Raw genomic sequence first — 27,208 nt, forward strand, 5'->3', positions numbered from 1 at the left:
TAATAAAGAGTACTTGTCTAGTATGCATTCAATATTAAGCCTATTTTAAAAATACTCTTTGAGAACTCCTAGCTGGAGAATAATGATGGTATGCAAATTTTAAATGATAAATATTCTTGATGAGAAAGTAATAAGAACATATAATTTGCTCTAAAACTTGGGATACTTATATACTAAATTATGCTACAAAGCCTAGTTAATTTCCACTAAACTTTCAGATCTTATTAATATTTAGATTCTTTCACCTAATTTAATAATCACCTGATACTTATCTTTACTGACAGCTTATATTTGGTTGTGATATTATTATTATTATTATTATTATTATTATTATTTTGTAGAGCTAGGGATTGAACCCAAGGCCTCACATATTCTAGGCAAGTGCTCTACTACTGGGCTATATCTCCAGGCCCTTGATTGTGTGATTTTTATATGAATGGGCTAAGAAAACAGAACTGAACTGGCTAGCATGGTTAATGCTATAGTGCCCCCTGGACTGTATTCACCAAGCAAGGAGGAACTAAGATCCATCTGAAAATTTTTGAATAAAATAAGGAGTACCAACATCAGGAATCCAGAAATGCCTGAAGTGCAATTTTCAACACCTTTTCATAATTATCAAAATAGTAAAGGGGCTTGGGTGGTGGCTCAGTGGCAGAGCACTTCCTAATATGTGTGAAGCATTGGGATCAATTCTCAGCACCACATATAAATAATTAAAATAAAGGTCCATTGACAAAAAAAAAATTTTTTTAAATAGTAAAATCTGGGGGGCTGGGGTTGTGGCTCAGTGGTAGAGCGCTTGCCTAGCATATGTGAGGCACTGGGTTTGATTCTCAGTACCACATATAAACAAATAAATGAATAAAGGTCCATCAATAACTAATAAAAAAGTTTTTTTAAAAAAATAGTAAAATTTTGAAAAGATATAGTCTAAAACATAAAAATTCATAAAAGTTTTATATATACAAATGTGTTTTTAGTAATTATAAGGTCTTTGACTCTATTCCCTAATATGTTTATTTTGCTGTCATAGATAAAAAAGATTCCATTCTAGAGGTCTCCTGTCTTTTCAGACTATAAAATGGGACTAAGAAGATATCAAAGGTCAAATTCTGATAAAATTATTCTTCAGGGTGATTTTTTTTTTTTTTTTTTTTGAGATGGGGGTTTTTGCTATATTACCCAGGCTGGCCCCAAATTCCTGGGCTCAAGTCATCTACCTGCCTCCCCACCATCCCCTGCAAACTGCTGGTATACCCCTGTACCCAGTTCCAGAGTTGTTGTTATTATTATTGTTATTACTGTGATGCTAGGAATTGAACCAGGGCCTCATGTATGCTAGGTAAGTGCTCTACCACCGAGCTATATAGCCAGCCCTCAGGGTAATTTTTATAAAGGCAGAATTTGCCAGAAATTGAAAACGTTCACTAGTATTCACTTGTGAAAAGAATATTCACATCAGAACTTTTATTGTTTGTTTGTTTATTTATATTTTTCAATACTAGGACTGAACCCAGAGCCTGAAGCTCTGAGCTACATCTCCAGCCCTTTCTTTATTTTTATTTTTGAGACAGGGTCTTATTAAGTTGCCCATGCTGGTCTTGAATTTGAAATTCTTCTGTCTTGGCTTCCTAAGAGGCTGGAATTATAGATGTGTACCACCACATACAACACAAGAATATTTTATTTTAATATTAAACTCATGAGTCATAATCTGTTTATAATAGTGTTTGTAATCAACAAAACAGGAAAAATTAGGAAATATTATTTTACATTAATGTTCATTCTTTTATTTAGTACCATGATAACTTGTTTTCTCAAGCTATATATCTTTATTACAATTAAAAAGATTAGTCCTGGGCTGGAGATGTGGCTCAAGCGGTAGCGTGCTCGCCTGGCATGCGCGGGGCGCTGGGTTTGATCCTCAGCACCACATAAAAATAAAAAGATGATGTGTCCACTGAAAACTAAAAAATAAATATTAAAAAATTAAAAAAAGATTAGTCCTTTCTCTTAAAGAGCTCTATCTGAAATTCATAAATTATTTCCTTATATATAGTGCCTGAAAGTGATAGATTATATGAGAATACTGTTGTGAGCTACTTTTTTAGTACATCAAGAAACTTTTTAGTATGCAGGGTTGAGAGGTTACATAAGGGATCAGCTGATAAATTTTCTCTCTACCTACAAATGCTATCCAGGTAATGCTGTCCAGTCCAGTGGCTTTATACCTATACATATACTGATGATTATCAAACTCTAGATTGGAATTCTTCCTCTGAATCCAGATTTATCTCCAAACTGTCTCAATATTTCTCATGTGTCAATCTAATAGATACCTCAAACTTAATATGTCTAAAACCAATTTTGATTCCTGCTCTACTTCCAATCCCTGCACCATTTTTTTTCCTTCCTTAATCTATCACAGTTTAGGGTAGCTCCATTTTATCAGAGGTTCAGATCCAAATCTGGGAGGCATTCTTGATTACTCCCTTTCTCTTTATAACCCACATCTAATTAATCCATCAGAATATCCTTCAAATTACACCCAGTTCCAGTGCCACACCCTCACCCAGGTTACCATCATCTAACATGGACAATGACAAGAACTTCTGTTTGACAGATTATGGTTAACACAACAATGAGTGATTCTGTTAAAACATTAAATGATAACCTCTCATTGCTCTATTTAAAATCTCCCAATCATTTCCCATTTTATTCAATGTAAAATGGTATAAAAACTTTGCGCTGCTTGGCTCCCAACCCCTCTTCCCTGATTCTATTGCTATAGCTTTCCTAGTCTCTCTACACTAGCAGCCTGATACTAAACATATCAAGCACACTTCCATCTTAGGGACTTGCTGTTCTTTCTGACTGGATCACTACTCCTCCACATATATATAACTTAGATCCTCACATTCTTCAAGGTTCTGTTCAAAGGCTCTGCTTAAATGTCATACTAGAAAAACTTGCCCTAACTTCCCTCATCTAATACAGCACTCCTCCCATCTCAGTTTCTCAGTCCCCTTACCATGAGCTAAAAGAAGAGCCCTAGCTTCTACAGACATTATACAGTAGTTTAACTAAAGCCAACTTTTCAGCAAATAAAATACTAAAACAATTAGCTTAGTTATAATAGATAAAACCAACTCCTTACTTTTATATATTCCCCATTATGATGTTCACATTTCACACCATTATTTACAAAATTACTATTACCCATAAGAGCAAGGAACAGTATCTTACATTGCAATTCTTTAGTATCTGATAATTAATGTTTCTAGAGGAATTAATATGTACTAGGCACTGTTCTATCTGCTTTAAGCATATTAACTCATGTAATCCTCACAATGAAGGCATAAAAACTACCAATTTCATCTTCATTATAAAAATAATAAAACAGGCCTGGCACAGTGGCACACACCTGTATCCCAGAGGCTCAGGAGGCTGAGGAAGGAGAACTTTTTAGTTCAAAGCCAGCCTTGGCAACCTAGTGAGCAACTTAAGAGATCCTGTCTCAAAATAAAATATAAAAAGAACTAGGAATGTGGTTCAGGTGTTAAGCATCCCTGGGTTCAATCCCTGAAACCAAACAAAAAGAAAACAGACAGAAGTTGGGCAAATTGCTTACCCAAGGTTGTAGTGGTATAGACAGGATTCCAAACAACTCCAGACCCTGTATCCTTAATTATTATGCTATACTATCTCTTGGTTGACTAAACATAGAATAGAGTGCTGGGGGAGAGGGCTTAGTTACCATAATTAGAAAAAGACTCTTCAAGGGGGTTAACATCTGAGATGAAGAGTGAATTATGTACTCATAGCCAAGTGACTATGGGTAAAAGAGTCTCCCAGGCTTAAGAAATAGGCAACTAAGAAAGGACTAAGCTGGGGGGAAAGAGAGGGGGTAAAAAGGCCACAGTGTTTAATAAGCAGAGTGATGCACAGAGAGATTAAAGAGATTTTTTAAAGGTGTTTGTACATGGAGGCCTTAATAAATGCTTTAGTAAGGGGTTGGTTTTATTCCAGTGGCCCATAGAAAAAGAGTTAAATGAAGGACTGTTGCAATTAAAAGACTAAGAGTCATGATCCAACAGTTTCTATTGAGAACTTTCAAAATTAGTTCTCTTCACCTGAAGGACCCATGATTTTGAGGGTCTTGATTTGGGGTTTTACTGCTTTCAGGGATATGATAAGTGAAATGATAGGACATGAGCACATAATAGTGACTAGGCTCGCTGATGGGTGTTGGCACTGTTCGAGTCACAGATATAAAAATGTCTGTTAAAAATAGTGTAGGTCAGCAAGCTGCAGAATCTTAGTAGCAAATACAAACACATACAGTAGCTGATGGATTGCATAGTGTGTTCAATGCTACTTTGTGGGATAGAAATTAAAAAAATAAAATTCACCAAAACATGAAATCAATCACTTAAGGAATTGTTAAATCCCTCTAGGGAGCAATGATGGCTATTGTCCACTCTAGGACATATTTCACAAATGCATTTATTCTGAAAATGGTATTCAGAAAACTACCAAAAGGAACACAGCAAGCCTATTAACTGGTATATTTAATATTTACATGCACAGCGTGGAAATGTACTGGGAAAAATGACTGAGCATTATCACTAGTTGGTATAATGACCATGGAAGAGTATACACAACTCCACCTTTCCTTATTTGCAAAATGTAAGAACAGAATATATATGCATTTCAATTCTTAAAACACACATGCACAATACCCTCTAAAACCCTTCATTTGATGGTACAAATCCAAAGATATAAAAAAGGTTAAATAAAAATAAGCATAAAGTTTGTTTTAATACCTTTGTATTTTAATGTATAGGTTGATAAGTATAATGAAATGTAATCAATAGTTAGCTAAAGGGGATAAAAACTCAAATTCTGAAGCTAGATGTCAAACATCTGTGTACAAAGATTTATCAAATAACTTACATTTTGAGGATATGTATATATGGAATATTAAAGATATAACAAACATTAAAAAACAAACATTGAACTCTATCACTGAGCCACATCCTCAGCCCTATTTTGCATTTTATTTAGAGACAGTGTCTCGCTGAATTGCTTAATTTGCTGAAGCTGGCTTTGAACTTAAGATCCTCCTGCCCCCAGCCTCTGGAGCTGCTGGGATTACAGGCAAGAGCCACCGTACCTGGCTTAACTGGATTTTTAATTACCCAAGTATCTGACTTTCAGTTTTAATCATTATAAAATTATGTACATAGGTGACCTTCCTGTTCTAAATTCTAAATATTATTAGTCATGATTTGGTGGAATGCCTTTTATCAAGACAAACTGGATATATAAAGGTTACATTTGGTATCAGTCAGCATTTAACTTGATGAGTATGATATATCCATATTACATGTGAAGATTTATTACTTAGCCTCCCTTCAGAATTTTTTAAATGAGTATTCAAATGTACGAAGAGTTCAATAGAAATAAGTTAGTTGTATTCTATAGTGACATTATTTTCTAAGGAACAACCACTACTTGGGCTTTCTAGAGGATTCTATGCTTTGTTCATTTTCACATGTACCTATTTACAAAACTGAATTTCTTGCCTAATATTTGTATTTTAGTGTTGGGATTTTATTTTTTGTTTGTTTATGTGTTGGGGACTGAACCAAGGGTTTCATGCATCATGTTAAGCACATGCTGTATCACTGAGCTCTGTCCCAGTCCCTCTTATCTACCTTTTTTTCTTGAGGGTTGGGGGGGTACTTGGGATTGAACTCATGGACACTCAACCACTGAGCCACATCCCCAGCCCTATTTTGTATTTTATTTAGAGACAGGGTCTCACTGAGTTGTTAAGCGTCTTGCTTTTGCTGACTCTGGCTTTGAACTCATGATCTTCCTGTCCAGCCTTTAGAGTTACTGGGATTACAGGTGTGCACCACTGCATTCAGCCCCTTACCCACCTTTTAAAAATCAAGTATTCAAGTTAGAAACAGGAGGCTATAAAAAATTGTCTCTAGTTAAAATAACCTCTTTTTCTTTTCTTCTTTTTTTGGTACTGGGTTTTGAATCCAGAGACACTTAATCATTGAGCTACATTCCCCAGGACCTTTTTATTTTGAGATAGGATCTCCCTAAGTTACTGAGGTTGGCTTTGAACTTGATATCTTCCTGCCTCAGCCTCCCAAGTGTACTACTGTGGTACCCAGCTTGATCAAACTTCTTTTATGAAATAGGATGATTTTTCTCATTACTGAAACAAAAATACCAACCCAAAATAACAATCTGAAGAACACAGAGTTAATGAATATCAAACGTTTCAGACATCACATTTGAGTATGTTTTCTGTAAGAATACTCCTTCTTACCTGATGAAGAACTTCCAGAGTAACGGGATAAAAGAGGTTTTCAATTATTATTCGGAGCACAGGGCTCTGTCCAGGTAGGACTGTGCCTTCATTGGAAGGAGCTCCAGGAAGGGCCAGGTTTCCTGACTGGACAGCACTGACAGCCTGCAATGCAGCTTGGGCTCTCTAGAGAACAATCCAAAATCAGGCTTTTTATTATATAAAAGCATTTAAATGAATCTTAAAAGCCAGCTGATAGAAAACAATATGAAGTAAGATAGTTAAATCACCCCCCACTTTATCTAGATGCATATAGCCTAAGTTCTGAATCGGTCAAAAATCCAACAAAGACCTATCTTATCACATTGATACAGTACTTAATATTGCTTAAGTTTACTTGATACACTTTGTATTTCCTAATTTTTAAAAGACAATGAGGAAGAAAAGAGCAAAGATCATGTAATAATCACTCAAGTCCCTCTTCTTCACTCTATTCCTTTCTATTCTCAAATAATTCAAGCATCTGGGTGGCATAAAATAAGTGTAAACAAGGAGAAAAAGGGGTGTGGTGGCCCAGAGTGGGGAAAAGAGGCCATTCATATAGGTAGGCATCCTAACATGAAGCATCAGAGCCTAAGAAAGGTGAGGAAAGCATCCATATGGCAGAGTGGCCTGGTAAGGGGAATCTTAGCCCAAAGGTAAAGTAAGGAAGGATCTGTGTGGGGAATGGTTCAGTGTTGAAGATCAGAACCTGAGAAACATAAGAAGAGTAAAGAAGGCATACAGAGGAAGGGGTACCTGGCCAAGACCATCAGAGCCCAAGGAGAGTTGAGAGGGATCCATATGGTATAGGTAGTCAAGATATGAAGACAGCCTAAGCAGGTAAAGAGGAGGTCCAGGGAAGTGGGTGAGCTGGTATGAAGTCAAGAGCCTGAAGAGGCTAAAAAAGTCATTCAGGGCTGGGGATGTGGCTCAAGCGGTAGTGCATTCGCCTAGCATGCATGAGGCACTGGGTTCGATTCTCAGCACCACATAAAAATAAAATAAAGATATTGTATCCACCTAAAACTAAAATATATATATATTAAAAAAAAAAAAGTCATTCAATGGAAGGACAGCCCAGCAAGTTGCTAAAAATCATTCTCCATTAAAAAGAAACAAGGGAATCTAAAAAATAGCTGCTAATTCCAGAGCTGAGGCAGGAAAAGCACAAGATAAATGTGAAATGTTTTTGTTTTTATGGTGTTTTTCTTGTTGTTTTTGCCAGAATATAAGAAATATTGAAAGAATGGTAGAGATTTATCAAAAGGATATAGAGGCCAACATGAAGGGGGGTTCCTACTGATCAAATGTGAGACATTTTGTGGATTAAAATAGTAATAATTATACAAAAAATAATCCATGAAACAAAACAGGAACTCTGAAGTTCATGGTAAAAATTGAGTAATGAACAGTATGTTTACAATGTCTTAAAATACCTGCCCATAGGGGTTGGGGTTGTGGCTCAGTGGTAGAGCACTTGCCTGGCATGTGTGAGGCAGTGTGTTCAAAACTCAGCACCACATAAAAATAAATAAATAAAAAGGTATTGTATCCATCTACAACAACAAAAAATATTAAACATAAAAAAAAACCTGCCCATAAAGTCCTATTCCCCCCGCCCTTTTTTTTCAGTGCTGAGAATGGAATCCAGGACCTTGTACATGTTAGGCAGGTGCTCTACTACTGAGCTACATCTCCAACCCTATTCCTCCCTCTTTTTAAGTACAGTTGGTCTTCTGTGTCTGTGGGTTCTGTGTCCAACTATGAATTGAAAAATACTCAGAAAAAACCTGCATCTGTATTGAACATAAACAGGCTTTCCTTGTCATTATTCCTTGAACAGTACAATGTTACAACTATTTACATAGCACTTATATTGTAAAAGATACAGCAATCTCTAGGTGATTTCAAGAATATGGAAGTGTGTGTGGAAGTAAATAACTTGAACATCCTTGAATTCTGGTATTGGGAGGGGTCCTGGAAACAATTCCCCTGAGTACTAAAGGGCAACTATAATAACTTGACGGCAGAGAAGCCTGTCAAATACCAGCCTAATGAAGAGACAGAGGAGCACACGATCAGTAAAGGAACAAATTGAAAATGTATGCTACCTGAAATTACACAATAAGAAGAAAAGAGTATTACTTCTGTGGCGTACCTATAAAAGATACTTACCCTGAATCGAAACATGAAGAAACATCAGACAAACTCAAATTGAGGGACATTCTAGAAAATAAATTGCCTATAATTTTCAACAGTATCAAGGGCATGAAAGTCCTTTTTTATTTTTTTTTAATGTTTATTTTTTAGCTTTAGGAGGACACAATATCTTTATTTTACATTTATGTGGTGCTGAGGATTGAAGCTAGTGCCTCGCGCATGCTAGGCGAGCGCTCTACCACTGAGCCACAACCCTAGCCCTGAAACTCCTTTTTTAAATTTGACTTTTTTAATTTTTAAAATAAAACTTTTTAAAATTTGACTCCTTCAAAATTTAATTTATTAAATTATTCAAAAAATGCAGTAGGCTGGATGCGGTGGTGCCTATAATCCCAGCTGCTCAGGAGGCTGAGGGCAGGAGGATCGCAAGTTCAAAGCCAGCCTCAACAAAAGCAAGGCACTAAGCAACTGAGTGAAATCCTGTCTCTAAATATAATACAAAAAAAAAACACCCTACATATACACATACATACATACATACATACATACATACATACAATGGGGCTGGTGATGTGACTCAGTGGTCAAGGGCCCCAAGTTCAATCCTCAGTACCCTCCCACCAAAAAAAGTAGGACAAAGGAGGGAAAATTAAAGGAAAAAAGCATGGTTAATGATTACTAAAATTAAATGAATGCTTTCAATGAATCTTTTGCTCCATACTTATCATTTCTTAAGGTGATGATATCTGCACCACTTTAATGTCACTTTAATTTTTACATATCACAGTTGCAATTTTAAACATCACGATACTTTTTTGTATGTAAATCATAAATTCAAACTGAGGGACATTCTAGAAATTAAACTGCATGTAATTTTCTACAATGTCAAGGACATGACATTTCTTGTTTTCTTTTCATGATTCTAATTTTTAGTTACTGTTTACTATTTATTATACCATGTGAGATATTTGAGTTTTCACCATTTTGCTTTAAGTAATAAATACCTGTCTGAAAATCGGAAGTCTTTCATTTTCTATACGCTTAACATTTAAACAAATTTCACTTTTATACTTGTATATATTCTTTTTTTCCCTTTTAAAAAACATGCTGTGGAAGTGAGCACTATCCCTTTTGAAATTACTTGCATACAAACATTTTTTATACCACACACAGATTTTTAGGTATCAAATGATACACAAACTGCTAAATGTTCAGTTTCCAAAGCAGCAGCATCTTTGAGAAGGTATGAATAATTATTTGAATATTTTGTATCATTAATTCTTAAAATCATGCTTTTAGGCAGACAATTAATTGTAATGGGATATTGGCCACCTCAATCTCACTTCAATTCAAACATGGCAGTTTATCTCATCTATTTTACACTGTTCTCCCCAGTAAGATTTTATTGAAAAGCAAGGGTGGTACTGCTTTTAACAATTGAAAACTGATTCAGACTTCCATGTTGGATCCACAGTTGGTGATGTCTTTATGGTTTACATATGAGGTGCCCTCCAAATGCCGATGTGTGAGACAACGCAGGAATGTTCAGAGGTAAAATGATTCAATTATGAAAGCTGAAAACTAATCAGTGGGTTAATCTATTTGACAGATTAATAATTTAGAAGGACTAACATACTAGGTTAACTGTGGGCAACTAGGGTGTGGCTGGAGGAAACAGGTCACTGAGGACATGCCTTTTGAGTTTATATTTTGTCCTCTGTGCCCTAACCTCTCTCTTCTTCCTGGCTGACATGAGCCGAGCAGCTTCCTACCACCACATCCTTCTGCCAAGATGTTCTGACTTACCTCTAACCCAGAACAATGGAGTGATCAACCAAGGACCAAATCTCTGAAACCATAAGTCAAAATACGAACTTTTCCTTCTCTCAGTTGTTCTGGTCAGGTATTTGGTAAAGTGACAAAAAGATGACTGACACACAATGGCAGAGGGAAATGAATCAATCAATTAAAAGACCCAGAACTGACACAGGGGTTAGAATTAGGAAGTCAAAGCAATGAAATTAGTTGTTATAACTCTATTCCACACACTCGAAAAGTTATGCAGAGTGCTTGCCTAGCATGCACAAGGTCCTGGGTTCAATCCCCAACACTGCAAAAGAAAAAAGTTGAGCAGAGGCTTGGAAGACATAAAAACAGTGCTATCCAACAGACTCCTGGGATTGTAGAAATGTGATTTCTATGGTATCCTATGATAGCAACTAGTCACAAGAGGCTAGTGAGCATCTGATATGTAGCTATTACAACTCAGAAACTGAATTTTTAAATTTAGTCACATATAGCTACTACTGGTTGCCATGTTGGACATCACAGTTCTAGAGGATCTCTGGGAAAAGACAGCATCCTAGGGAGGTTTTAAGTATAATAACTGTCCCTATTCCTCTTAGATTAAAATGATTACTTTTTTCTTTTCAGTACTGACAATTGAACTCAGAGCCCCACATGATAGGAAAGCACTCTGCCATTGAGATACATTCCCAGCCCTGTTTAAATTTTATTTTGAGACAGAGTTTCACTAAGTTGCCTCTACAGACCTGGAACTTGTAATCGTCCTGCCTCTGCCTCCCAAGCTCTTAAGATTACTACCCCAAGCTAATGGGAAATGATTTTTAAATATCTGGGAAACGAATTCTCTGGAACAATTATACTATTAAAAAGGAAACAGTAAAATTGGAAAAGCAACAAAGATTTTATTGTCAGAACAGGGACATATATTTCACATAAACTATAAAGAAGCCTAGATAATGTGAAAAGCACAGTTCTAGAATCAAGAAGATAAAATTAGGGCTGGGGATGTGGCTCAAGCAGTAGCGCGCCTGCCTGGCATGTGTGGGGTGCTGGGTTCGATCCTCACACCACGTAAAAATAAAATAAAGATATTGTGTCCACCTAAAACTAAAAAATAAATATTTTTTTTAAAAAAAGAAGATGAAATTAACATATAGTAAATGTACACAGTCAAGTGTTTGGTTTAATAATTTTTGAGGGAACATTTTAAGGGCAAATTTTCCTAAAGTCATCTCTGAAGATTTATACTTCTACCCATGTGATTGAAAAAAAATATATAAACGACTGCCATTAACATAATCACCTCTCAAATGTTATGCTTCAGGATATGATCTGAATATTTTTAAAAATTTTTAAAATGTCTTTTAAATAAGGGACCCCAAAGTATTTGATATTCACCTGACTAACAAGTTATGTCCATGAGCTGGAAAAGAAGTCACGTGCAGATATGTGCAGTTCAAAGAACAATAATGAAAGAAACACTAATCTATTAACTTCCTGGGACTGTCATAATAAAATGAAATATGGTACATTTTATATATATAAAAAGGTACCATCTACTTTGACTTCAGTTTGGTGTTGGACTTTGAATAAAAGAAATCTCAATTACATTTTATCAAACATTAATGCACAAAGATTGCACAAAAGTAATAAAATGGAAAGGGTATCAGGAAGAAATCCAAGCTATCTAAGAATAAAGTAGGTCATTTGGGTGGCTCTGGTTGCCAAGCAACTGGTATTTCTGTTTCCCATTGGAATAATTTAATCATTAAAAAGTTTTACTAAACTATTTTTTTCTTCTTCAAGATTTATACTTGAATTTATACTTTATAATTTATAACATATTCAGAAACACACTAATGGGAAAACTGTAAGATTTATATAAAGAAAAACTTAAAAAACTTTACTGAAAGACGTAAAAGAAAACAATGTAACTTCTTCCTCTAAAGGATCACAGAGAAATAGAAATGTGTTAGTTATTCCCAAATTAATCTACAAAATCTATCCTATTCTAATTGTGTTTTTTAAGGAGCATGTATTACCAAAATAATTCTGTGATATACCTGGAGAAATAAAAAATACTGATGTTAATTTCTGGAGAGGGTATATTATCCTATAATATACTAAGTTGTAGTATGCGCTGAAGCAGGAATGGAATAGAATGGAAGCTAGTCCAGTTAGAGATGGAGTACATGCCATGTGAGCAGCACACACGAGGATAGACCAAGCCATGCAAGCAGAATGCAGACATGTCTAATGAGGGTGTCTGTCTGTTTATATGTATATGCATAGCATATCGATAGAAAAACTAGAATATGATAAAGAATAAGTTTCACATCAGAGAATAGTAAGTAGGTTATTAAAATAACAATGTTTGGGGCTGGGACTGTAGCTCAGTGGCAGAGTGCTTGCCTAGCATGCATGAGGCACTGGGTTCAATCCTCAGCACCACATAAAAATAAGCAATAAAATAAAGGCATTCTGTCCATCTACAACTATAAAAAGTTAAAAACAATAACAACAACAACAACAATGTTGCCCTTATTCCCCACATCAAAAAACTTCCTAATAGAACAAAGATTTAAACATTAAAATAAAAGGAACCAAAACATGAAAATATTAGCATATTGCTTGTTTGTTTAAATCTTGGTGTGCTAGGTTTTTCTGAGCATGGTACCAAAGTCAGACTGCATCATGACAATCTTAACAAGAGTTTTTACTATACATATAAAAAATATTTTTAAAACACATAAGCAAAAACATTTATAGGAACAGAAAGTAGAATCGTAGACAGAGGCTGATGGGAAGAATAAGTGGGAAGTTATTATTTAATGGATAGGAAATTTCAGTTTTAGATGATGAATATGTTCTAAAGATCAGTGGTGGTGGTGGGTTATCCAATAATGTGAACGTGCTTAATGCCACTAAAGTACACATTTAAAAATGGCTGAATAATTTGGCATTAGATATATATATTTTCTTAATATTTTTTATTAGTCATTGATGGATATTTATTTATTTATATGTGGTACTGAGATCAAACCCAGTGCCTCATACATGTTAGGCAAGCACTCTACCATGGAGCCACAATCCCAGCCCGATATTTAAAAACAAATTTTAAATGGGAGGAAATGGCATAAATAGAAATCACTATAAATAAATATATTTAAAATGATCAGGAGTGATGGGAGGGGAGGGGAGAGGAAGGGGGGAAAGGAAGGACAGCAGAATAAAATAGTCATTATTATCTCTGTATGTATATACCTGGCTGCATGACCAATGTGATTCTGCAACCTGTACACTCAGAAAAATGAGAAATTATACCCTATCTGATTCAAATGTATGATATGTCAAGATCATTGTACTATCATGTATAACTAATTAAAACAAATTTAAAAATTTTTTTTTAAAAAATGATTAGAGCTGGGATTGTGGCTCAGCGGGAGAGTGATTTCCTCGCACGTATGGGGCACTGGGTTCGATCCTCAGCACCATATAAAAATAAATAAATAAATAGAATAAAAGTATTGTGTCCATCTGCAACTAAAAAAATATTTTTAAAAATGATCAAATAAAAATAAAACAATAAGTTATAATTTCTCACCTATCATATTAACAAAGATAAGCAGGAAAACCACTTGCTTATACATTATCAAGAGCACCCTAAATTGGCATATAATCTTTTACAGCAAGCATTCATGCAACATATTGAAATATAAAATATAATCTAATAATATAATGTTGGAAGTGTGCTAAAATATGTTTTTGGAGTACTATTTGTAAACGCATTAAATAGGAAACAACTTCAATGTCTAAGAAAAAGTAATTGGATATACGATGGCTTTCCTCTATAGAGGAATAATAGGCAATCATTGAAAACTTATGAAGTACCTCTGATTTGTGGTTATGAAACCATGTGCATAACATACAGAGAAAAAAAATAAAAGGTTTCTAAACATCAGAATTCCATTTGTATAAAATAGATAACACAGATACCAGAAAATGGAAGGGCACATACTAAAATATTAGGTCTACTACTTATTAGTTATCTCTGGGCAACTAGATGATTTTTTTTTCTTTTACTTTTCTAGATTGAGTGTTTTACCATGTATACATATTGTAACTGTCATTTATAAAGACAATTTTTTCATTTTACAAAATCAATTCTAAGCCCTGGGGATACAGCTCAGTGATAAAGATCATGCAAAGGCAAGGCCCCAGGTTCAAACCCCATCATACGTGTGGGGGGTAAAATAAATTAAATGAAATCTATTCTATTTTAAAATATCAAATGCTGCCAGATGCGGTGGAATCCATCTGTAATCCCAGGTACTCCAGAGGCTGAGCCAGGAGGATCTCAAGTTCAAGATCAGCCTCAGAAACTTGGGGAAACCTGTCTCAAAGTAAAAGGACATAGGATGTAGCTCAGTGGTAAAGCACCACTAGGTTCAATTCCCAGTACAAAAAGAAAGAAAGAAAAATCAAATACTGCGCTTATTCTAGTTTATATTATATGCCCTATGTCTTAAAACAAGGATTATGTGTAGGAAATGCCCATTGTGATCAATGTGGAAAACTAAAACTCAATAAATTTAAATACAGTTTGCATTGTAATGCCTTTCAACACAGAATCAAAGACTTTTAAGTTCTTTGTATAGAGCAAGAATATAGAGGCCAAATATGCTCTTTACATAATAAAAACCCACTTAAAAACTACTTGCTTTGTAGATAAAATTTTCCTATCTTTTTTTTTTTAAAATATTTATTTATTTATTTATTAGTTTTCCGCAGACACAACATCTTTGTTCATATGTGGTGCTGAGGATCGAACCCGGGCCACACGCATGCCAGGCGATCGTGCTACCGCTTGAGCCACATCCCCAGCCCCTCCTATCTTTAAGTAACTTCAAATTACTACTTTTAACTATTTAAAAATTAACCTGGAAGGACACAAAAGACTCAATATGAAGTACATTAAAATAAAAATAGAAAAGTAAGGTAATAAACATTGATAGACTACATTCCACATTCATCTTAAGGAGTCAAAAATCACTTAATTCTAAACACATTCTCATTAACATCTTATATAAGTTACTCAACATTACAATATAAGCATCACACTCAACTTCTCAAATCCTTTGCTATAAATTCTGTAAAAAGGAGGAATTAAAATGAATGACTTTCTAAAGTTCCTTTCAGATTTGAAATGTTAAGAGGTTCATAACTATAGAAAATTAATTTTAAGTTATGATATCATATATTTTTACTCCTATTTTTAAAGATGTCTTAAATACTTACAGCTTGATTAGGCAGATTGTCAGTCTTAAGTTCTCTGTGATTGGAATACTGAATATAAACTGGCTGGCTTCGAAGTTGAGGAGTAACAGGAGTGTAATAATTCACCATAGTAACTGCAGCTTCCTCAGAAGCCATTTCTAAGAAAGCCTGCAACAAGCATAAGAAGGTAAGGGGGAAAGCTCATCTTTTTTAATAAGACAGTTCACTATTTATCATTCTAACTCACTCTAAAACTCATGCATTCTCAACAGAAATAATATTTCCTCAAAAAGATGAAAAATCTTTTGTTTCAAAGTATATCATGGATGGTAAGTAGAAATATATTGGAAAAGTTGGGTTTGAGAAAGGTTTGGACTTGAGAAACTGTCAGTTGATTAAATAATTTCATGTGTTTTATCTTCCTATTATTTTTGCTTCTTCTAAAATTTAAAAACAATTAAAAAGGTTAAAACAAATATATAAATCAACATTATAAATGGATGTTTTCAGAGACTGTGATTTAATAGTTTTCTGTGAAAACTTTGGGGCTAATGGGCTATATTCTACATCAAGATATTGAAATTTCATGAGGCAATAAGGAATTTTTTTTTTTTTTTAAGTCTCAAATGTCCTTTAGAGGAAAAAAGGAAGGAGAGGGCATTGTACTAACTATTTAAATTCTTATGTTTTTTTTTTTTTTTCTTTCCTTTTCTTTTGGTGGTGGTTGTGAAACAACAGCACAAATAAAATTAAACAGAGCATCCATTTTTCAATAGTTATTATTTCATACTTTGCCAACTAGAAACCAACTTATCTGATCTGATAGCAAGAATGAGAGTTGTCAAGACTTGGTAGAAAGGGAACCTATTCTAGCTATTATAATTTCGATAACTTAGAGGTCATTAACACCTCTGAATCTTAGATTTCCTCATCTAAAATATGAAGTACTGCCCAATATGATCTTTAAGTCTCCTCACATTTTAGGTAGAATTCCTGTTAAGTGATCAGTCTGAGATTTTACAGGAAAGAAATATTGGAAAGCATCTTTTTCAAGTGGTGGTGCCCAGAATTAAATTGTATTTACTTTACAAATATGTTCTCAATCAACACCCATGTTACACTTTGAAGCAAAAGTTACATGTAAGTACTCAGAGTTCTTTTCCCTATTTTATATATTTATATTATATGCTTATACACATGCACACACATAAACACTATATCTACACATCTGTATGTTACATATATTTCTTGTGTGGCATCATAATAAATTACTACTGATCAAAATCAACACAAACCTCTAGTAAGATAACCCAACTATTTTTTCACTATAAAACATTTAATTAGCAAGCACACAGCAACCACTTCGACTTATGTATAAAACACTTAAAATTTATAAAATATACATTTATTAACAATAAAATTTACTGAACACAGAAAATGGCAAATATCTATAAATCCAACTATGCCTTTGTTTATAGTTATCTTACCTGTCAAATGTTTTCATATGAAGTCCAGTAAAGGAATATCAACTATATAAATGTTAAATATGATGTATAATGGTATCAACCAAATGTCACAACTAAACCAATTAGATGTTTCAAATTAACAATAATTTCCCAAGAGGTAGTTATGTTAGCCAATGAGGGTGAATCAAATATCACAAGTCAAGAAATCAATTCACAATAAACATAAAATTCCACTATCTTTAAAGAGATAAAAGTGTCTTCAAGTCATTATACATCTAAAAGATATAAACGTCCATGATATTCTTTAAAGTATCGGTAATAGACTTTTTCTAATATTTATAAGACAGGAGTATAAAAATGATTAAGGCAAGGAAAAAAAAAAAAAAAAGCTGGGATTCAAACTCAAAAGCTTCTTCTCAGCAAAAAAAAAAAATAATCAGTGAGGTGAACAGAGAGCCTACAGCTTGGGAGCAAATTTTTACCACACATACATCAGATAGAGCACTAATCTCTAGTATATATAAAGAACTCAAAAATCTTAACACCAAAAAAAACAAATAATCCAATCAATAAATGGGCCAAGGAACTGAACAGATACTTCTCAGAAAGTGATATACAAGCAATCAACAAATATATGAAAAAGTCTTCAACATCTCTAGCAATTAGATAAATGCAAATCAAAACTAATATTTTATCTCACTCCAGTCAGAATGGCACCTATTAAGAATACAAATAACAGTAAGTGTTAGCGAGGATGTGGGGAAAAGGGCACACTCATACACTGCTGTTGGGACTGCAAAATGGTACAGCCAATATGGAAAGCAGTATGGAGATTCCTTTGAAAACGTGGAATGGAACCACCTTTTGACCCATCTATCTCACTCCCGGATTTATAACAAAAGAACTTAAAAGCAGCATACTACTGGGACACAGCCACATCGATGTTTATTGCAGCACAATTCACAATAGCTAAATTGTGGCTCCAACCTAAGTACCCTTCAGTAGATGAATGGATAAAGAAAATGTGATATATATATACAATGGAATATTACTCAGAAATAAAAGAGAATAAAATCATAGCATTTGCAGGAAAATAGAGTTGGAGAATATAAAGCTAAGTGAAGTAAGCCAATCCCAAAAAACCAAAATGCCAAATGTCTTCTCTGATATAAGGATGCCGATTCATAATGGGGATGAGGAGAGAGCATGGGAGGAATAGACGAACTTTAGATAGGTCAAAGGATAGAGAAGGGAAGGGGAGCAAAGGGTTGGGAAAGATGGTGGAATGAGATGGACATCATTACCCTAAGTACATGTATGTAAACACATATGGTGTGACTCTACTTTGTATTCAACCAGAGACATGAAAAGTTGTGTTCTATTTGTGAAACATGAATTGAACTGCACTCTGCCATCTCATATAACTTATTAGAATAAATAAAATTTTAAAAAACTTTTTAAAAAGAAAAAAAGCTATGGCAATAGTTTCTACCTGGTTTTTAATCGCCATTCAATAAAGAATTTGTAAACATTATTCCAATAATATTCTCCATAAGGGAAGAAAGTATATTTTTACTAACTCTTTGCTGAGTGTTAAGAAATAGTTCAATTTCTAACATCAGTCACATAAAGAAAAAGTTTAACAATGTCTTTGGAATATGTGAGTCTTGTCATAGGAAGGGTTTTTTTCTCCCCCCCTAGAGTATACAGAATCTAGACTTTTATATGTAAAAATAAATTTCTCACATGAAATCCAGTAATCATTTAAGATTTTCCAAAGTATCTAGTCAAAGAATTTAGTCTTCATCATGTGGGGTGGAGAGACAACTAAAAGTCATTGCCCGGAGGACTTAAAATAGCCCCTCTCTTCCCCCATCATTCCAAATGCTCTGGGAAAGGTTATAGCCCATAATCATGAAGTGTATTACTAAATAGGTATTTTCTAAACAGGATTTATGATTTAAGAAAAAGGTAATGAACAGGTACAGTTAGCTTACAGATAAACCCCAGAATAAACAGTAAAGACAAGAAAAAACAATTGTGACCTTGCCTACTGCCTATCAAAACCAATATTAGAGATGATCATGATTGCTTTTTTCAAATCACACAGACCACAGGATTCCCAGCAGTAGCAACTCTTGTTTAACTCTTGTTAAATAATAAAGATTTAAGCCCCCATGTACTAGTCTCCAATAGATGTAAGAAATGTGCACACATGAAGAATACATACGACAGCATGTTTATAACCTCTCTGAATCTTAGTAACCTCATCTGAATTAAGTGGGGATATTAATCAAGCAGTTTACTAGAGGAGGACTGAATCAGACATGATCCAATCACTTTCATACCCACACTTGACTATTTATTTTTTAGGTACCAGGAATTAAACCCAGGGACACTTAACTACTGAGCCTCATCCCCAGCCCTTTATGTATTTTACTTAGATACAGGGTCTTGCTCAATTGCTTAGGGCCTCACCAAGTTGCTGAGGCTGGCTTTCAACTCACAATCCTTCTGCTTCAGCTTCCTGAGCCGCTGGGATTATAGGTGTTCAACACAGCAGCTGGCTCTATTTATTTATAAGTGTAGTCATGCTTCTAAAACTTTTATTTACAAAAAGAAGCAACAGTGACATATCACAATGTACTATAAATTTTATAGTCTAGATTCCATGCCTCCTTTCTATAATAATGCTTAGCACTAAAGATTTTCAGGATAATCAAAAAAGTGGAAAGAACTGAAGAATACATCCCAGTGAGGTCTCATTTTGGAACAAGAAAGCACACAATCATTAAAATCAATATAACAAGTATTATATTTTTGTTATGGTCATGAGAGAATCAAATTTTCAGAAAACTTATTTTTTTCAGGACATTGAAACAGGCAAAAAATTTTGGGTTATAATCCAAAAAAGCAAAAATCATACAAATGAGATTAGATCAAGTTTTTAAAAAGCATCTGCAAAGCAAAGGAAATTATCAACAATATCTATAATATATAAGGAACTCCAAAAACGCAACAGCAAAAAAGAAAAAAATTAAGTAATTGACAATAGACCTAAACAGATATATCTCAGAAGGAGACATACAAATAGCCAAAGGCATCTTAAAAATGTTCAACATCAGGGCTGGGGTTGTGGCTCAGTGGTACAGTGCTCACCTAGCACGTGCAGGGCCCTGGGTTCAAGCCTCAGTACCACATAAAAATAAAAAAATAAAAGATATTGTGTCCAACCACAACTAAAAAAAAATAAAATATTAAAAAAAAAGTTCAACATCAAAGAAATGCAAGCTGAAAAAAAAAAATGAGAGGCTAGGCTACCTCACTCCATTATCAAAAAATAACAAGCGCTGGCAAGAATGTGGAGAAAAGAGAATGCCTGTACACTTGTTGGTTGGAATGTAAATTAGCACACTCATTATGGAAATCAGTATAGAGATTACTTTAAAAATTAAAACAGAACTATCATATGATCTAGCAATCCCACTACCGAGTATATATCCAAAGGAAAGGAAACCCATATGTCAAAGACATCTGCACTTCCATGTTTATTGCAGCACTATTCACAATAGTCAAGAAATAGAAATAACCAAAGCATCCATCAAAGGATGGATGTATAAAGAAAACGTGAAACATACATAATGGAATACCATCTAGCCATAAAAAAGAATGAAATTCTGCCATTCATGACAACACAGATGGAACTAGAAATCATTATGTTAAATGAAATACACCAGGCACAGAAAACAAGTACTGAATGATCTTGTGGAATATAAAAAACTGAACTCACAAGCTGAGTGGAACAGTGGTTAACAGAGGGTGGAGAGTGTAGGGGAAGAAGATATGGGGAAAGGCTGATCAGTGGGTGGGTATTAAGTTATTGTAAGTAGAAATAAGAAGTTCTGGTGTGCTATATTGAACAGTAGGGTGACTACAGATAATGATAATGTGCAGTATATTTCAAAAAGCTAGAAGAAATGATTTTAAATGTTTTCACCATAAAGAAATGATCAATCAGGAAATATGCTTAATCTGATTTAAACAACACACAACATATACATGTACCAAAAATCACATGGTACCCCATAAATATGTATGATTCTTATATACCATATATATATGTATGTGTGTGTGTGTGTGTGTGTGTATAGAATTTTTTTAAGTGCAGGGCTGAGAACCAAAACCTACAGCTTTTGTACATGCTAGGCAAGCCACTCTCTGAGCTGCATACACTCTCAGTGCCAATTTTTGTATTATTGTGTATCAGTTAAAATAACTAATTAAAAAAAAAACCTATTAACTTATCAAATGAAGCCTCTCTTATATCTCCCTCAAATTATTAAATAAATTACATATTAATTCTACAACTGAATATACATACTGTTAAATGAGTTTACAGGAAGTCATTGTTTTGTACTAGCCTCCTACACAAGGCCCAGAAGATATAAGAGTCAACTCATATTAGGTAGATAAATTTCCAAAATAACAAGTTTCTTTTTCTTTTCTTTTTTTTTCTTTTGATGTTAGGGATCAAACCCAGGGCCTTGTGCATGCAAGGCAAGCACTCTACCAACTCAGCTATATCCCCAGCCTCCAAAATTACAAGTTTTTAACAGAAGGTTCATAGCAACCCATTAGCATGAGCTCATTCTACCCAAACATGTTTACCCTCTGCTTTAACTCTTACAATAATCCACTTAGTAAGAAAGTGTTGTTTCCACCTTAAAAATGCTAACCATTCTATCATGTCCAGCTTAACACTCATACTATTTTATAGAATTAAGTATTGATTAATTCTAACATCTCACATAAAAGTCAATTTAGACCTTAAAAATCGTTGTAATTTTGTCTTGTGACAATACTATACATTTCTATCTAGATTTTGGGAAACTTCACCGTTCTTTATCAAATATGGTGTGATTTATATCCTCTCTATCAAGGTCTTCTAGTAATCACAGGATGTTTTCATAAACCATCTTATGAGTAAAATTCAAAAATATTTCTTGTTAGGAAGGAAAATGTTTATAAATCAACAAGTGATAAATACTATTATTTTTGCATTAATATTTGTTGATTCCTGGTATAACCCCCCCAAAAAAACCTTCTACTTTAAAAATTAATGATCATAAAATTTAGAAAATAAGAAAAGTTGAAAAATTATCTGTAATATACCCAGAGATAATCATTCTGTGTTACTCTTTAAATATTACATACCTGGCTTTTTCCTTTCAACATCAAAAGATTAGTTACTTTGCCAAATGGTAGACCTAATGATATGACCTCTGCTTCGGTGACATCACATGGAATTTTGCGAAGATGGAGAACACGGGAAGGTGAACAGGGAGGTCTATCTCCTTTAAATTTCTTGTTGTCATTCCCATTAGCTAAAAAACAAGATTTTTAAAAATTACTAAAACTAATATGGTTGATATACTACATCAATTGTCACAATTGATCCTCTAGAGGTTTAGAATGTGAAATTCAGAAAGCTATAGGCATTGATGGGAGGGGAGAAGAATGGGAAACAAAATCAACCACATTTCTATGAGTCTTTTTCCTAGTTTTTTTTTCCACTGTGAGTATTAAGCCATTTATTTCCAACTCTTTATATCTAAAGACAGCATCTAACTAAGCTGCCCTAACTGGCCTGGAACTTTAGATTCTCTTGCCTCAGCCTCTTGAGTGGCTAAGATTACAGGTATGCTCCCTGACTTCAACTTTAACTTCAAGAAAAAGTATTAGTATAAATGAAATACATCATTTCAAATACAATCATGCGCCACATAATGATGACTCTTCTGTCAAGAAATGGACCACATACAGGCTTATGATCTCATAAGATTATAAGGGAGCTAAAATATCACCTAGTGACATTGTAACACAATCCATTATTCATGATTGTAGTGATGCTGGTGTAAACAAACCTACTGTGCTTCCAGTCATGTAAAAGTATATCACATACTATTACATACAGTAGATAATACTTGTAACAATAAATGACTTACTGATTTACATAGATTACAATTTTATCATCATTTAGGGGTATACTCTTTATACTTACAAAAACAAAACAAAAAGTTAACTGTAAAACAGCCACAGGCAGGTCTTTTAGAAAGTATTCTAGAAGAAGGCACTGTTATCATGAGATGAAGGTTCCATGTTACTACCCATGAAGACCTTTCAGTGGGACAAGATGTGGAAGTGGAAGACAATGAAATTGAAGATCCTGACCCTTACATTAAGTAAAATAAAAAGAAAAACTTTTTAAAAATATAAAAATTCCATCAAATAAGTAAATTAAGAAAGATATTTTTGTACAGCTAAACAATGGGCCTATACAATCAAAAGCTTTTTTTAAAAAAGCTAAAATTTATAAAGAAATGTTATAATAATCTAAGGTTAATTTATTATTGAAAAAAATTATTATTTTTTTTTTACATATTTGGCAGACCCTAAATGTACCATGTTCACAGAGGTACATTAGTGTACAATAATGTCTTAGGCCTTTACATTCACTTTTTACTCACTGATTCATTCAGAGCACCTTCAGACCCGAAATCTCCATTTGGGATAAATGCCAAAACATCTTTTCTATGTTTAGGAACAGAAATACCATTGTATTACAAATGCCTGTAGTATTCAGTATAGTAATGGTGCTATACATATTTGTAGCTGAAGGCAGAAGCTATTTCCACTGGCAGGTGGGGTCTGCTGAAACTGCAGGTATCTGCATCTGAGATACATGCTGTAGCTCTTAATGACAGGCTATGCCTTCCAGTGTTGAAACAGACCCCAGCAGCTCACTATCAATTTCTTCTTTCTAGGTTCTTAACTTGTGAATTTGAAGAATGAAATCCACAGACAAGGATGAGTGAGTATAATAGAATTTATTCAAGTATATGTAGAAAAAGAACTCCTGCAGGACCAAAGAAGACAAGACAGGGATTGCCACCTAAGTGTTAGTCTAGTAGTTTATAGAGTATAGAGCACTTGGGTGAATGCTATTGGTCCAAATTTATGCTAATTAAATTTTGGAAAAATATTAATGCTGTTGGTTAACTCTTGAGTCAGAACTTCCATTCAAGTCTGTTCCACTTCCACTTTTTCACAGCTCATCTGTAATCCCAGATGGTGCAGGCTCAGGGATCCAGAGGAGGTGCCAGGTGGGCATGCCCTAGCTTGCCCCAGCTAGCATGGCAGTCTCAGGACCTGTGAGCCAGGACCTGTGCTTCTCACCAGCACAGCAATCCACCAGGGTTGTAGCTCTACCACCAATTCTCGAAAAGATTATTGGGCTGGCTGTGTGGCTAGGCAGCTAGGGGTCATGTCACAATCTCCATTCGGGGAAAGTGTCCTATACAAGTATATCTTTTCTACGTTCAGGTACACAATACCATTGTGCTACAAATGCCTGCAGTATTCAGTACTGTAATGTGCTACATATATTTGTAGCTAAAGATAATGAGCTAAACCATATATCCTAGGTATATAGTAAGTAACCCATACCATGTAGATCTGTGTACGTATACACACTATGACGTTCCCTTAATAATGATGAAATAGCCTATAATGCACTTCTCTGAAAGCATCCCCATTTTAATTAGGGTACCTCTAAATACTCAAATTTTTGTTATGAATAGAGAACAATATTTATGGCTTTAAATTGTTTTTCTAATTTGTTCAATATTTACAAACAAATAACTATAAAATAAATTTTAGGAAAGATTATGAAAAAACTTTATATTTATTACATCTAAGATCTGAATTTGAGCTGTTTATGAAAATTAAACTCATTTCTTAGGCATTAAAAGTTTTATTAATTTATTATTTAATTCATTTATTGATATATAATAATCCTATTCATTATTACAGTAGTTCGTTTATTTTTTGGTATTTGGGATTGAACCCAGGAGTGCTTTACCACTGAGCTAAGTCCACAGCCCTTTTTATTTTTTGTTTTGAGAAAGGCTCTTCCCAACTTATTAAATTGTTGAGGCTGCCCTTGAACTGTAACCCTCCTGCCTCAGCCTTCCAAATTGCTCGTATCATAGACATACACTACTATTCTGGATTCATTATTACAGTAAATCTTAACGTAAGTGCCACCTTCTCAAAGATGCAAAGTTTCAACACCATACCAGACTTACTTCATCAGAAAGTTCAGGGCTGGTACCCAGCCTTCTACATTTAAAAATGTCCTCCATGTAATTATGACTCACTCTGAAGTTTGAAAACTGTTGCTATAAAATAAATTCATTATCCTAGCACATAGCTAAGTTTTGTTTAAATCCTATTGGTTTGAACATTGACATAAGTAGAACCAACAAGCCTGTAAGGAATACTAAAGTTTATGCAGATAAGATTCAGAATTTTTTCCAGAAATAGCATCATGTAAGACTTCATATAAATTATTTAAAAGCCAAAAGTTCCATCACAATGCTTTATAATAAAAATGCCATATTTGCCACTATTTGGAGGAAAAATTTCTTTTCAAACATCTGCGAATACCTTTTTTCTAATGAAAGAATAATATCTATGACCCTAAATTTAAAAATTTCATGAGAACCACATAAAAATCATATACGATAGATTGTACCCACATGTATGGCACAGAACTCAATGTGTTCACAGCACTTCCTCCCAAATTCTCTCTGTAAATGTATGTAGCATCTTATCCAGCACCAATACTATTTATACTTAGTAGTCCATATAGTCTTCATACAGTAAATGCGGCAGTCAGATTATGAATGAGACTCAAATATTTTTTAGATCAATTAATCTGGGAACAAAGGATTCCTTCTCCTCTATTTCATCAATTACCAAGAAATTCACCTTTTTCCCCTAAAAAATCACCACTGATTACATGCTTCCATTTTCTTTTTTTTTTTTTTAATATTTTTTAGTTGTTGATGGACCTTATTTTATTTATTTGTATGTGGTGCCGAGAATCGAACCCAGTGCCTCACATATGCTAGGCAAGCGCACTATCACTGAGCCACAACCCCAGCCCCAACTTCCATTTTCACTCTCAATATCATCTACCTCACCTTTTGATCTTGTCTCATTTCCTGTGAGCCCAGTCCCATGTTCCTAGGATTCAGTATCATATCAACTTAACTCAAAGAGTTTATCATGTCTTAACCTATTCTAAAAACTGACAAGTTTCCAAATACCAATACATGTCCTTTAGTCTGCAGTGTTTAAAAACTGCCTCATTAGAGTCTCAAAAATATCACTATAATCTAAAGTTAGTTTTTTTAAACCACAAAAATCTCAAAGTATGTCTTAAAATTCCTAGAAAAGACTACGTAACTTGACACTGACACTGAAATTTTTCGAAGTATGACCAGGCTTTGTGGATTAACAATAATAACAAAAGAACAATGTGAAGGAATATTTTTTTTTTAATTCTAAGTTTGTAAAATGTAAATGCCAAAAACCAAGTTATTTGAGCTTTCACTTGTGTTGCACTATATCAGATGAAGACCTACTTTACCAAAAATATGCTACTGCAAATCATTTTAAGATGTTAATTGACCCATAGGATTGAAGTGCCTGGATTCTGTTAAGGAAGGGGAAGGGCAAAGAGGGAAAGCATAGCACTTGGGCTGCCTATAAATCAGACACCCGTCCTGGACAGGTTACTTGACATTACTGAACCTCAAGGTTCTTCTTCCATAAAATGAGCATAACAACAGGGATGCTATAAAAAAATAGTTTAATTTTCAGTTGTCTTTTAAATGTTTGTCAGAATGTCTAGCACAATGTTATTAACAATGCTATTCTTAAGATGCTATTCTTGCTATTCTTAAGACAAGTTGTTTTACTTTGTAATTACCTTCTTCTTTGTTTTTTCCCCCAGTAACTGATGACTGAACCCAGGGGCACTCTACTACTGAGCTACATCTCCAATTCTTTTTATTTTGAAACAGGTCTCACTAAATTGCCAAAGCTGGCCTTGAACTTATGATCCTCCTGCTTCAGCTTCCTAAGTACAGTTGGGATTAAAAATACCATGATACTCCACATATATATGTAGTTGAATACAATACCTTTATTTTATTTATTTATTTTTATGTGGCGCTGAGGATTGATCGAACCCAGTGCCTTGCATGTGCTAATG

At 34.2% G+C, this 27,208-nt stretch overlaps 1 protein-coding gene across 7 annotated transcripts in view; it reads right to left on the minus strand.

Annotated features, from left to right (window-relative positions):
- Positions 1 to 27,208, minus strand: part of Ptbp3 (polypyrimidine tract binding protein 3) — a 97,264-nt gene that overhangs the window by 31,474 nt on the left and 38,582 nt on the right. For 6 of the 7 annotated variants that reach the window (XM_027942982.3, XM_071600839.1, XM_027942978.3 and 3 more), the window contains 3 exons: positions 22,300 to 22,469; positions 15,641 to 15,787; positions 6,356 to 6,520 (listed from right to left, as the gene is read on the minus strand). In XM_027942982.3, coding sequence (XP_027798783.1) covers positions 6,356 to 6,520; positions 15,641 to 15,787; positions 22,300 to 22,469 — 482 coding nt within the window. The remainder of the gene's footprint in view (positions 1 to 6,355; positions 6,521 to 15,640; positions 15,788 to 22,299; positions 22,470 to 27,208) is intronic. The other variant, XM_071600840.1, reaches the window with a different exon arrangement.

The sequence above is a fragment of the Marmota flaviventris genome, chromosome 13 (genome assembly GCF_047511675.1).
Source record: "Marmota flaviventris isolate mMarFla1 chromosome 13, mMarFla1.hap1, whole genome shotgun sequence".
Classification (NCBI taxonomy): domain Eukaryota; kingdom Metazoa; phylum Chordata; class Mammalia; order Rodentia; family Sciuridae; genus Marmota; species Marmota flaviventris.